Source organism: Ochotona princeps, chromosome 30 (genome assembly GCF_030435755.1).
Source record: "Ochotona princeps isolate mOchPri1 chromosome 30, mOchPri1.hap1, whole genome shotgun sequence".
Classification (NCBI taxonomy): domain Eukaryota; kingdom Metazoa; phylum Chordata; class Mammalia; order Lagomorpha; family Ochotonidae; genus Ochotona; species Ochotona princeps.
In genome coordinates, this window is record NC_080861.1 from 5,651,082 (window position 1) to 5,663,319 (window position 12,238).

Consider the following 12,238-nt stretch of genomic DNA (forward strand, 5'->3'; position numbering starts at 1 on the left):
ACAGCCCTGTCACTGTGACGTGGAGAAGGTAAACCAAGCTGGTTGATCGAGTCAACACCCCCCCACACTGAAAAGGGACAAGAACTATCCAATCCCATTGAGTGTCAGCTGTTGGGTTGGTGACTGATATCAGACCAGCTTGCCTTCATCAATCAGTAAGTAATTTGAAATCACTAACAAGGATACTTCACTGTTTGATATTCAGTACAACTTTTAAATAAATAAATTGCTTTCATTTATTGAGCTTATAGACTTATGGGCTTAAGGAAATGGGTTGGAATTTTATATAGCTGATATCAATAAACAGCACATACAATTATTTTATCCACTTGCCAAAGTTAATTATTTCCTCTATTTGTCCTTATAGTTAAATATTTACCTCATCAAGTAGGACATACTTAAATTATCAAATTGCATTTTGGTGAGAAGAGCAAGTAGAGAAAGAAAGAGAATGTTAATCCAGACTTTCATGCCCATATACTAATAAGCTGCCTTTATAATCCAATTCTAAGTGATCTGATTGAAAAGATAACATAAGAAAGAATGACATTAACACATTTTAGAGGACCACCTAAACTGCAAATAGACCAATGTTAAATCCATGTGGGTTTGAACTTGGTTAGTCTTTGCATAGCTGTGCAACCGAACAAAAGAACATTGACATACCTGTTCATGAATAAACATGGATTGTAACAGCATCGTCTTGGCTCAGTTTTCATTCAACATTATAACAGATTTAAAAGAAGTTTTTGAGTATGAATGGGAAATTCCAAACAACCAGATCTACTTCAATGTGATGAAAAATTGAATCTTGATAACCTTAAGTTTTCAGGAATTTATGTCCTTTGCTTGCGTTCCTATAAATAATCTGACTATAGGCTTGCTCTGGTCATTAGTCTTCATCTCCTGAAAATTTTCCTTGCTATTAACCCACTAAAACCACACATCATAAAACAGAATTGTCTTAGATTTAAGCTTCACATATTCTCAAAGGAATGGAAAGAATTGTTATATACTAAAAACATCTACATTAGGTTAATGGAAGTAGACGGTTGACTCAATGTTACAGGCACTGTTTGAGGAACCCACAGCCCATATTGGAGGGTCCGGGCTGTTGTCCTGTCTCCTCTTCCAGACCATCTTCCTGTTAACGCACAATGGAGGAGGCAACAGGTAACGGCTCCAGTGCTGGAGTTCCCACCACCTACACAGGCGATCTGCATTGAGTTTTGGCGTGGCCCAGCCTTGACTGTTGCAGGTACTGGGTTAGTGAATCAATAGCTGGAAGATTTCTGTCAGTCCTCTAGTCTCACTTTTCAGATAAAGTGGAGATAGATAATTTTATTAACTAAAAAAATGAAGGTTAGATGATGAAAGACAAAGAAGCTCTAAGAGGTTGAATTATCAGCCATTTTTTAAGTCATAGAATACTTTTAAAATAAAAATTCTTCTACATTTTCAGGTTATTTTAAAAAACATTGCATAGTTGATAGCAATTAAGAGAAATTCTGATTAAAGTCAATGAAAACTGTAGCAGTGTGTCAAATTTTTGATCAATACATATAGATAACTGAAATACCTTTTCCTTTGAGTTCATATTTCTTAACTGGTCTTGTTTGTGGTTTGTTTCCTGCCCTGAAGTTGCTTGAAAATTCTCAGAACACTAGACTGCTATGAGAATATTTCCCTTGGTGAGCAATGTTCCCCTTAAGTGCCAATGCCTCTGCTTTTTAACTAAGTTTATCTTCAGTACATACTGAGCATTAATGAGTACACCTGATCAACCTATTCTAGAAAGCAGAGGCTATGTTAAAAGTAGAGTTTCCCATGAACTTTGCTGCTGCCTCATATTTATTAGCACTTTTTGGGGGGATTTCTGATGGGTTTATGGAATGCTGCTGTCATACAAATGCAAGAGATTCTTATTCTTTCTCCTCCCTCCTATTCCTCTCTGCCCCTTTCCCCTCGTTATCTTTCTCTCCCTCCATTTACTGGTGCACTTCAAAAATGCCCCAACAACCAGGCAGAAGCCAATAGCTTCTTCTGGGTCTCCCACATGAGCGCAGAGGCCCAAGCAGGGGCCAATCTTCCACTGTTTTCCCCAGTCTGTTAGCAGGGAGCTGGATGAGAAGTGGAGCAGCAGGGACACGAACCAGCACCCAGATGGGATGGCAGCTTTACTGACAGTGGCTTTACCTGCTAATGCCACAACACGAAGCCCCTGGTGTATGTTACAATTTATTAAACATACAGCAACAAACACAAGTTCTAATTCATTAAGGTCTGTGGAGTTCAGTGTGGACACGGAGATGAAAATCCTACAGTAACAACGTTCCAATGGAGTTGACACATTTCCTGTATTGGATTGGATCTTTTCTATTGTGGGCTAAGTCTATTTGACTGATGCATGTCTACGAAAGAGCAGCAGCTTTTTGTCCTAAGTCTTGTGGAATTTAATCAGACCCGAGTCCTCAGATTCAGGGACATGAGGTTAATATTCTGAATTGAGAATGTCTCTTAAAGACAAAAATGAGACAGCAGGGTGGGTGCTGTGATGTAGCCCGAGCTGCCACTTGGGACACCTGTGTTCCGTTTTGGAGTGCTAGTTCAAGTTTCAGCTGCTTGCTTCTGATGCAGCTTCCTCCTCCTGCACCTGGGAGGCAGACACAGTGGGTTGTAACTGGACACCAGAGACCTACATGGCGGGTCCAGATGGAGTTCTGGGCTCCTGGCTTTGGCCAGTTCCAGTGCAGTCACTGTAGGCAGTCAAGGAGGGAAGGAGAAGATGGCAAACACTGCGTGCGCCCTTTCTCATGCTCTGCCCTTCAAGTATGTGAAAATAAAGAGATGCTTCTATCCTCATTTTAAGATGCTTGGAGTAGACAGGCATCCCTCCACTTCACTCTCAAGCTCAAGGGCAATGCTGAATACTTATTATTTTTAGAAAAGCATTTGTAAGTGGTGTGCAAGAACTATTCACTGACCTTCGCTTCATGTTCAAAGATTTAATGCAGGCACCTGACCAGCTTTTTAAAATTCTACCAGAACTGTAACCATGATGTTAAATTTCAGCATTTCTCCTGTAGTGCTTCACACAGAAACATTCCCCGTCTCTCATAAGTGCTGCTGGGAACCAGGTCCTCCCCACAGTCACAGCCCGGGCAGCCCAGCACTCACAGGATCTCCTTGCAGGCCCTTGGCTCCACGGTCACCAGAAATGCCTCTCCTTCCAGGGATGCCCTAGAGTTGATCCAATGTGGAATACAATAAGACATCTTAATAAAGACATTTTTCTCCCCTTGGTTTAAATAAAAGTTTTTTTCTTCTAATTCCTAAATTCGAAAGGACAAAAAAAATAGTTTTAGACATCACAATTGAAGCATGTTCTCAGTATTTTTTACAATGATGGACTGTGTTCCACTAAGAGTTGCCACTTTATTCAGCTGTTCTGGAAACCAATTTTTTGTTCATTATTTTTCCCTAATGAGGCAACTGAGACTCGTAAAGTAACAGAATTTTCTCAGAGTGGCTGTATCCATTAGGAAGTAAGTTTCTGACTCAATCATTGATGGGCTGAAAACTCAAGTGAAGAAGTTGCAGGATGTATTTCTTCCAGATGGGAATGACTGGCGTGGACCCTTTGATGTTGTGCCCTACCGCCTCTACTCCTCCCTGTATCTGTGCTCTCTGCCATGTGGCTCTGCAGTGATTTCCAACAGCAAGAGGGTTTCCTTCTTGCAGTTTTGTCACATGACTTGATTTGGCCAATAGAAAGAGAGGCAAGAGTTGCTGTGAGAATTTCAAGCCTGGATTCCAAGTCTTAAGTTTCTACTTGCCTTCATGGGTTTCTGTCTTAGCTCTGAGAAGGTCTTGATCAACATGGTTGGCTAACTCCTCGTCTCAGGAAAATGAAAACCTCCTGGAGCCAAGTTCCTGACCATCCTGCACATGAACCAAGGGCATTTATGCCCAACCTAGCCCCTTAGATGTAAGAAGGAAATGTCTATTTTTTTATTTGATGGAAGTTTTGTAATTGTCACAAAACAATTTTGTGGCAGTGGCTGACTAACACATCTGGAGTAATGGTTCCACTTAGTTCATCACACCTTTAATTCTGAGCATAGTTTTATGTTGTCCCCTCACTGATCCTTACCTGGATTCCACTGTCACCCTTTTCTCCTTTTCTTCCAGAAAGACCACTGTCCCCCTGAAAAGACAGAAGAAAAAGGTCAACTTCATATTTTTCTTAATGGGAAATAACTCTCAAGGGCCCAGTGATAGAAGGTGCTACCTGTTCTCCACTCAATCCATCAATTCCACTTTCCCCATCTTCTCCCTGAAAAGACAGATGTGGTTACCAGAGAGCACACTGCAATTACATGCAAGAAAGTTCAACAATAAACAGAAACGGTCTACTGAGTCTCACCCATAGCCTCTGTTAGGCTGGGCTTTGCAAGAGTGATTACTATTTTTAGTAATAGAAACTATCAACAAATAACATACATTTTCCGCAATGACAGGAATAAACAAATTGAAATGGTGAGCAATTAAAAAAGAAAGATCAACAGAAACTTGAGTTGTCTCAGCTACCAATGAATGATCCAGGTCAACAATCTCACAAATGAAAACCTCTCTTGAGAACAGGATGGGATGCAAAATGGATGTGCCCAGTCACATACCTTCTGTCCATCCAGTCCTCTGATTCCCTGAAAATGGAAAGGACAACAGCAGTTAGTGTAAGAAGTGCAGCGAATGGTGGACAGACGTCCCAAAGGGTGGTACAAGCCTTACCTTGGGGCCTTTGGCACCCTGACATCCTTCAGTCCCTTGCTCCCCCACTGGCCCACGAGCTCCTCTTTCTCCCTGTAAGAGAGGCCACTTTTAGGTGAGCTACCACAATCTGATACACGTCTTAAAAACTTGACAAGAGTTTTATTTGAAAGAAAGAAAAAAGTAGCCTGTCACAGTTTATAATCCATAGTTCAGGGCAGAAATCAGAGTGTTATTCTGATGATAGCCTGGCTTCGGATCTCATCTGCATACTAAGTGGAGCTTCCTTTTTCTCCAGGGGTCACCACGTTATATCTCGTTCTCTCCTTAATACATCTATTTGCCCTACCCAACGCCAAGACGAGGAGCTCTTGGTGTTGTACATGCTCCCAGCAGACCTTTCCTTACAACCCCTGCTTTATCGTCCACAACAGCGACTAAGCTACATTCTAAATGCCTCCATCATGTTTACTGCTGTGCCTGGCACCATTCAGTATTGGCCATTGACTAGCATACACAATCCACATCTTCTGCCTGGTATTCATGATGCCCAGAAACCTGCAATCTTGCTCACTATGTATAGCTATACCTCCTTGGGTTCCAGTCAATGTTAACTGTGTGCATTTTTGCCAACATGCTGTTTCCTGACTCTCTTGCAATTGTCTTTCCCATCAATTTTGTTTGTTCTTCAAATGGCTGTCCTCGTATGGCCTGTTGTTGATAGCGTTCCCTTCTCAAGCTCCAAAGTCTCACCAAAGTTGTGCCCAGGGCTGTTAGGACCTGCAAGACTCATTCTTTCACGCCTCCTTCTTCCTCTACTCTGTCTCTTGAATATAAACAACTGCATGTCACTCTTGTCCCACCATAGCTCTAGGCTGGAAGCTTGTTAGCAGGAATCAACTTTCTTTTTCTCTTTCTATAGCTTGCTTCTGACACAGAAGATATTTTGTATATATTCCTAAGTGATAAATGGCTGACTACATCAATGAGATCTGTGATAAATGCTTTACATGAATGAATGGATGAAGAGATTGATAGAAGGATAGAGGACATTAAGAATGAATGAATGAAAGAGTGAGGGCCCTGTCAATGGGGCAAATGAGCTTGCTTTTGCAAAAGGAACCAGGAAGGGAGAAATGGCAGCAATTTGCCTTGATGGTGAAGAGGAGTAATTTTACACACACACACCAATTATTTCTGCATTGCCTTCATTGTGCAACCTTAGCGATCAAACAGGAGACAATAGATTGGTGTTCTAGTAACCTTTACAAATACAACAAGGATTAGAAAAGTCCTGAGATTTTACACAGGGCTGCTTGAAGTCTTTCGTTTCTTGTCTCCCTCTAAATTGACACAAGGGATTTCTTATTATAGCATGGTCTTAGGAATCAATGCAGTTGAAAAAACAAACTTAAGACTCACCGCAGCACCCTCTTCTCCCAGGTAGCCGGCACTGCCTTTAAAACCCGAGGCGCCCTGAAAGTAAGAAAGGGAAAATGCTGATATGCCATAGAACAAAAGCAAAGGTACTAAGCAAAATTTTCCAGCTTTACAGTTTTACATCACACGGGATACCAAGAGCTTGAATAAATAAATATTCCTCCCTCTGCAGCCTGGTCTACACTTGTGCATAAACGCAAACCAAATTTTGTGACAAGTATCCAAATAATAAGTGTGCATGTTATAACACTGTAACTCTCTGGGTTTATATATTTAGCACTGGAGTTTATTTCCAGACAACATTCAAGCAAACAGAGCTATATTTGTCTCTGGCAGACTTGAAACTACCCTCTTTTCCTTTTAAGAAAAACACACTTGTTTTAGGATTTATGCTACACATGCAAAAGCAGACCACACATACTTACTCTCCTCTGAGTATTTTTTTTAATCTTACCACTCTGTTTACATGAAATTAAAATATCCAGGAAATAATCTAAAAACTTTGGTCAGTGTCACAGCTCTGAAGGGTTGGGAATTACACTGTTGCCTATAAATTATTTGAAAATTAAATGCACATGTACACACGCAGCACAGCAATCTGTATTAAACACATCCATAGTGTGTTTATACATAAACATTTTCTGAAACTCAAGATAATTTTTTACACATGGATACATAAAGGGTTTTTATTTTTGTTTTTGGTAAGGGACTACAAATTAATGTTTTTGGTTACTTGAAAAACAAATTATCCTGTTTTGTGTTTACATATATATCTGTGACAACATTCTGATGTGATTAAAGCTTAAATATCGCTTTTTCCTCCAGTAAAATGATTTTCAGCAGGCTACACACACACACACACACACACACACCACTTGATTTTAATGCTTCTGGTACCATTATAAATGGAAAAGAAGTGAATGTGGGAGTCGAAAAGTTTTCTGTTACTCAACACGAGGGAGTCAAGGTAGCTCTTCTACATTATCACTCTAGGACACTCTTATCATCAAGGATCTTGGTAATTGTTTCTCCCAAAGTCTACAAAAAACTTTTTAAAAGCACTCCAACTTAAAGATATCTGGGGAAATTAACTAGAGAGTGTAATAACAGTTCACTGTTCTACCTAGAAGTTAAAATCACCCCTTATTTCTACCTAAACCAGGAACCCTGAGTCTGAACTACAATCACCTTTCTCCCCGGGGGGCCAGGCTCTCCCAAGGTGCCACCTTCTCCAATGCACTTGCAGAACAGACAGCAGCACGTCTTCTCAGCAACATTGACCTTGGGAGAGAATAGGAAACACGTGACATTTGGTGCTTGTTTTCCAAATGATACACACAAGTCCAACAGGGTGACCAAACTCCTCCCACACCAATGTCACAGCACCCAGAATATGGGATACTTTGTTTCCATTTTCCCCTTTATAAACTGCATTCCCACCATCTAAGGAATTCCAAATTAAAACTCTCTGTGGTCTCAAAATGGCATCCATCTAGCCAGGGCCAACTCATCATGCAGGAATTTATACAATGGTGGCCCATTCCGCCACCCTAGCACTGACCATGGTCTAATGAACTATCCAGTGTAACTAATCCAGATGCATTGTTCCACAGAACAGGTGCAGGCTCTGTTCTCTTCTCCAATTTTGCGAAATCTTAGTATGTTAGAGGAGTCAGGTGATAACCAGTGTAAACACTGCTTAGATCGAAGTTCAATGGCAAACATTTCCATGACATTTTTACTAGCATTTCAAAAACACCAACAACATGGCAAGCACTTGGGGAGCACTTGCTATAGAAATAGGGATGTGGGGAAAATTTAGCTTAAAAACCATATTGCATACTTAAAAATATTTAACTCCAGACTTAGTTATCCCTGAGTAGCTGGTACATTGCCTTGCATTTGTATAATTAACCCACCAGATCTATTTTTAGGAAAGTCTATTTATGTTAAATGTTATAAGCAATGGTAGCAGGTATAATCCATCTTAATACTGTAAGATTTCTCATGAGCATTTTAGCACAGAGTGCCTCGTTTGAGTTTCAGCTTTTCCACTTGTGATGCAGCTCCTGGTCCAAGTGTCCTGTGGGAGGTAACAGATGACGACGCAAGCATTGGGTCCCTGCCACATATACCGGGGACCTGGACCGAGTTCTGGGTTCCTGCCTGCAGCCTGCTCTAGCCTCAGCTGGCATGTGCATCTGAGAAGCAAGCGATAGAAGATTTTTTTGTGTCTCTATTTCAAGTAAAAGTAAACTTAAAAAAAGCCTCCTATATTTAAAAATGAACTCTTGTTATAGCCAGTTAGTGACTTCTCTGTTATCACACTGTTTTGTGACAAAGTTCTTCACTTCTTGAGAAGTTCAGAGAAGGAAATACAACTTACAATGTGTCAAACTAAATAACAGATCTTTTGATGGCATGTTAAATATCAACTTTCTTCAGACAACCAAAGTCCCACAGCACATGAACACTGTTAACATCTTCTTACAGCCTTTCGTTTCTGTGATCTTCCAAAATGGGCACATTTGTTTTGAAGAACTTTCTTTCTCTATGAATTACCAACAGATTTCAAACAGTGGCAAATAAAAATCATTTTTAAAATAAACAGTGTTCCCATGCAGGTACAGAATTCCCTTGTAAGAATTCATGTTCTTAGCAATCACTGTCACACAATTAGGACAGTGAATGAAATTGCATTAAAAAATATCAGTACGGGCCCGATGCAGTAGCCTAGTGGCTGAAGTCCATGCCTTGTACATGCTGGGATCCCATATGGGTGCTGGTTCATGTCTTGGTGACCCTGCTTCACATCAAGCCCCCTGCTTGTGGACTGGGAAAGCAGTCGAGGACAGCCCAAAACCTTGGGACCCTGCACCCACATGGGAGACGTGGAAGAGGCTCCTGGCTTGTATGTATGTATAAATTCATTTTTTAAAGATTTACATATTTTACTTGAGAAGTCAGAGTTACAGAGAGAGGTTTTCCACCCACTGGTTCACTCCCCAAATGGCTGCGACAGCCAGAGCTGGGTAGGTCCAAGGCTGGGTGCCAGGAGCTTGTCTAGGTCTCCCACGCAGATGCAGGGTCCTAAGGACTTGGGCCATCCTTTGCTGCTTAACCAGGCCATAAGCTGGCTTGGGAAGTGCAGCATGTGAGAAACAATTTGGTGATTATTTGGGATGCTAATGCTGGCAGGCAGAGAATTATTCAGTTACACAATTGCATGAACATTAAGCCTGCATATAAAACAACCCAAATGTAAACTCACTATCCACCTCATCTAACTTACCAGGTACTTGGACAGCCGGCTCCCAAGATCCCTCATGCCAATAGTGAGCTGTGTCCTGTACTCAAATCCCTTCCCGAACTCCATGGAGAGAAGATCGGCCAGGTCACCCGAGTGGACAGCTCCGTCCAGAGCCACGGTTAGGAGGGCATTCAGGCCTATTCAACACAGTTCACAACTCTATGGGTGAGGTGGGTTTGGTTCTTCTTTTTGCACACATATTTACAATTGTTACTCTCAGAAAACATTGTAAGGAGAACATTCATCTTACTGTCCATTTCCTCCCAACCACGTGTAAAACCAGCAAGGGGGCAAGACTTTCATAATAAGAACAGAAATGGAATCCTATATTAAGACTAATTGAATTGGAGACCTGGGAAATTGTGACAACTTTTAGTTCCCTGTGATTCAAAGTGAGAGGGGAGCTGAAAGAGGCCGATGTAGCATGCTAAAGTACAGGGGTCTGTGTCAAGAAAGGCTTGTGCAGTTTGGGAACTGAGTGAAAGACTGTTCTAACAGCGGCACTAATACCACGTAAGAGCTTACTAGGAATATAGAGTTAGACCCCTCCTATATCTACTAAATCAGCGCGTGTATTTTAACAAAATGTCTAGGACATGTGTGTGTGTATTAACATATCAGAAGCATGGCTATGAATGACATAAGGGATCAGTAAACCAGCGGGAACTGGAACTATTTAAAAAAGATCTACGGTCAGACAGTTAGAAACCAATGCTGACAATCACCCCAAGCTGGGGCTCAAAGACCTGGAGGTTTTAAGGGTAAGAATACTTCAAAGGGAACTTTAGGAGATTAACATAGGGTTGACAGAAGCATTGATGGTGGTACGCCTGTCAATCATTGTGGTGGAGGTGAACTTACCAACAGTACCTGTCTGTTCATAGCTTCCAAGCGGAAGCTTGTCCACAAGCTGTGTAAGGGCTTTGGACAGGTTCTTTTCAAAGATAAAAATTCAATCCTATAGGAAGAATATGATTATAGCCATATTTTAATATAGACAAGTAACTCAAGACTTAGGTTGAATGGATGGATGAAGTGGTATTTTAAGGTTTTCACTCAGACAGCTGATTCCAAAGCCTCTCTTCAAAAGACAGTTTAACAGCAAAAATATACTCAAGAGTCATGAAAAAGGACAGTCCTGAAATTGAATAAATTTACCTTGACATAAACCTGCTTCCAATGGCCCAAGTTTTTTTCCATTTTGGATGGGATTTGGGTGGGATTTGGGCACCAGTGAACTGGACTGGACCACAGAATACTCAATGACTTCGCTGAGGTCCTGAATGCCTTCTTTCACTACATGACAAAGTTTTTCAAGCAAGGATAGGTGAAAAGGAAGGAACGAAAGTTCCTGGAACTTACTGGAGAGGCACACAGGACCTCGGCTGAACCAGGCTAAAAGAATCACCACCAAAGATGATGGTGACCAGCACATTCCATCCGGTTGGGACTTTCCAGGTTCTAGTGCTGCAAGTCCCTGGCTTGTCTCAACCAAACCAGCACAGTTGCTCACTCCTCTGGAATGAGGGCAAGGATGCAGAGGACAGGAGATGACAGGCTAGCTGGATAGGCAATGCTGTGGGCATCAGCTGCAGTTTAGACAACCAAGAAATGTTGATGGGACTGTCTAAGATGAAAAAAAAAAAACCTCACTACTGGTTTCTCTTGTAGGTTTCAAGCACCTTACAAATTGAAGTCACAACAGCCCTGGGAGTACAGACTTGCAGGAGATCCACAAGCAGCCATTATCCAGAAGCTGGGGAGAGAGAAGGCCTCCAGCCCTGCGCCTTCCAGATTTCTCTAAACAAGCAGTCATGTGTTCTTAAACATGGTACCTTCAATTTCTGAAAATGAATTAAAGACTCTAAAGCAGGAGAATAAAGACTCACTGAGTGGGTTCTGGCATTATATTGTTAAAGCTTAACAGAATAATTCAACCCCCAATTTATATGGGTAGCTTTTTAAAGCTACAGCGACCACCAGGGATCATTTTTTTCTCCTTGTCTGTTCATAGCTTACAGACACAGAACATCTGGGCTCAAGGCTAGGAAGCTTTCTCAGGTCAGCTGTTCCCAGGGCCATCAACCACTGAAATCACCTGTGTAACTAGAGACAGCCAGTGTAAGAGGTACTGATTACTTTGAAAGACGGCTGATGCTTTCCGACGAACATCATGGCCATCATTTCTCTTCCAAAGAGCCTCAATTACTGACAATATTGTTTTAAAAATGCAGTTTTTGAAGTTGAAACTCATTTTTCAGTGGGAATTGGAGGAAAGGATGGAAAGAAAACTACCCATTTAGGCTAGGCACTCCTGGATTTTTGTTTTTAGTCTAAATTATAATTTCTTTTAAAGTTCATGAGCAAAGGCCAAAGGTCTATAGGATTAGAAAGAGAAGGCAGCTTTGGTAAGTAACCAAAGAAAATCCTGTGGCTGCAAAAACAGAGTGTCCTGCAGTCTGCTCAAGGCTGAGAGAGAACAGGAAAGAGGGAAGTCCCACCTACAACTGTCATTTAACCCTGAGAGTCAGATGTCTTGGGTCAGCTGTTCTAGAAGCAGAGCCAAAGGTGGGGGTTACACGGGCATCCCTTGTGGATCAAGTGCTCTGTAAGGGAAGCTAGTGGGAGCAGCCAGGCAGGGTTAGGGAGAGTGACGGGAGCATGACCCTGTTTCAGCTGGAATGCAGCTGTAGCCTGAAGCTAGGCAGCTCTGGAGCA

At 41.6% G+C, this 12,238-nt stretch overlaps 1 protein-coding gene across 1 annotated transcript in view; it reads right to left on the reverse strand.

Moving 5' to 3' along the window:
* COL6A6 (collagen type VI alpha 6 chain) overlaps positions 1–12,238 on the reverse strand; it is a 79,336-nt gene that overhangs the window by 45,978 nt on the left and 21,120 nt on the right. The window contains 8 exon segments of the mRNA XM_058657173.1: positions 3,178–3,240; positions 4,154–4,207; positions 4,292–4,336; positions 4,680–4,706; positions 4,792–4,863; positions 6,193–6,246; positions 7,399–7,491; positions 9,503–9,657. Coding sequence (XP_058513156.1) covers positions 3,178–3,240; positions 4,154–4,207; positions 4,292–4,336; positions 4,680–4,706; positions 4,792–4,863; positions 6,193–6,246; positions 7,399–7,491; positions 9,503–9,657 — 563 coding nt within the window.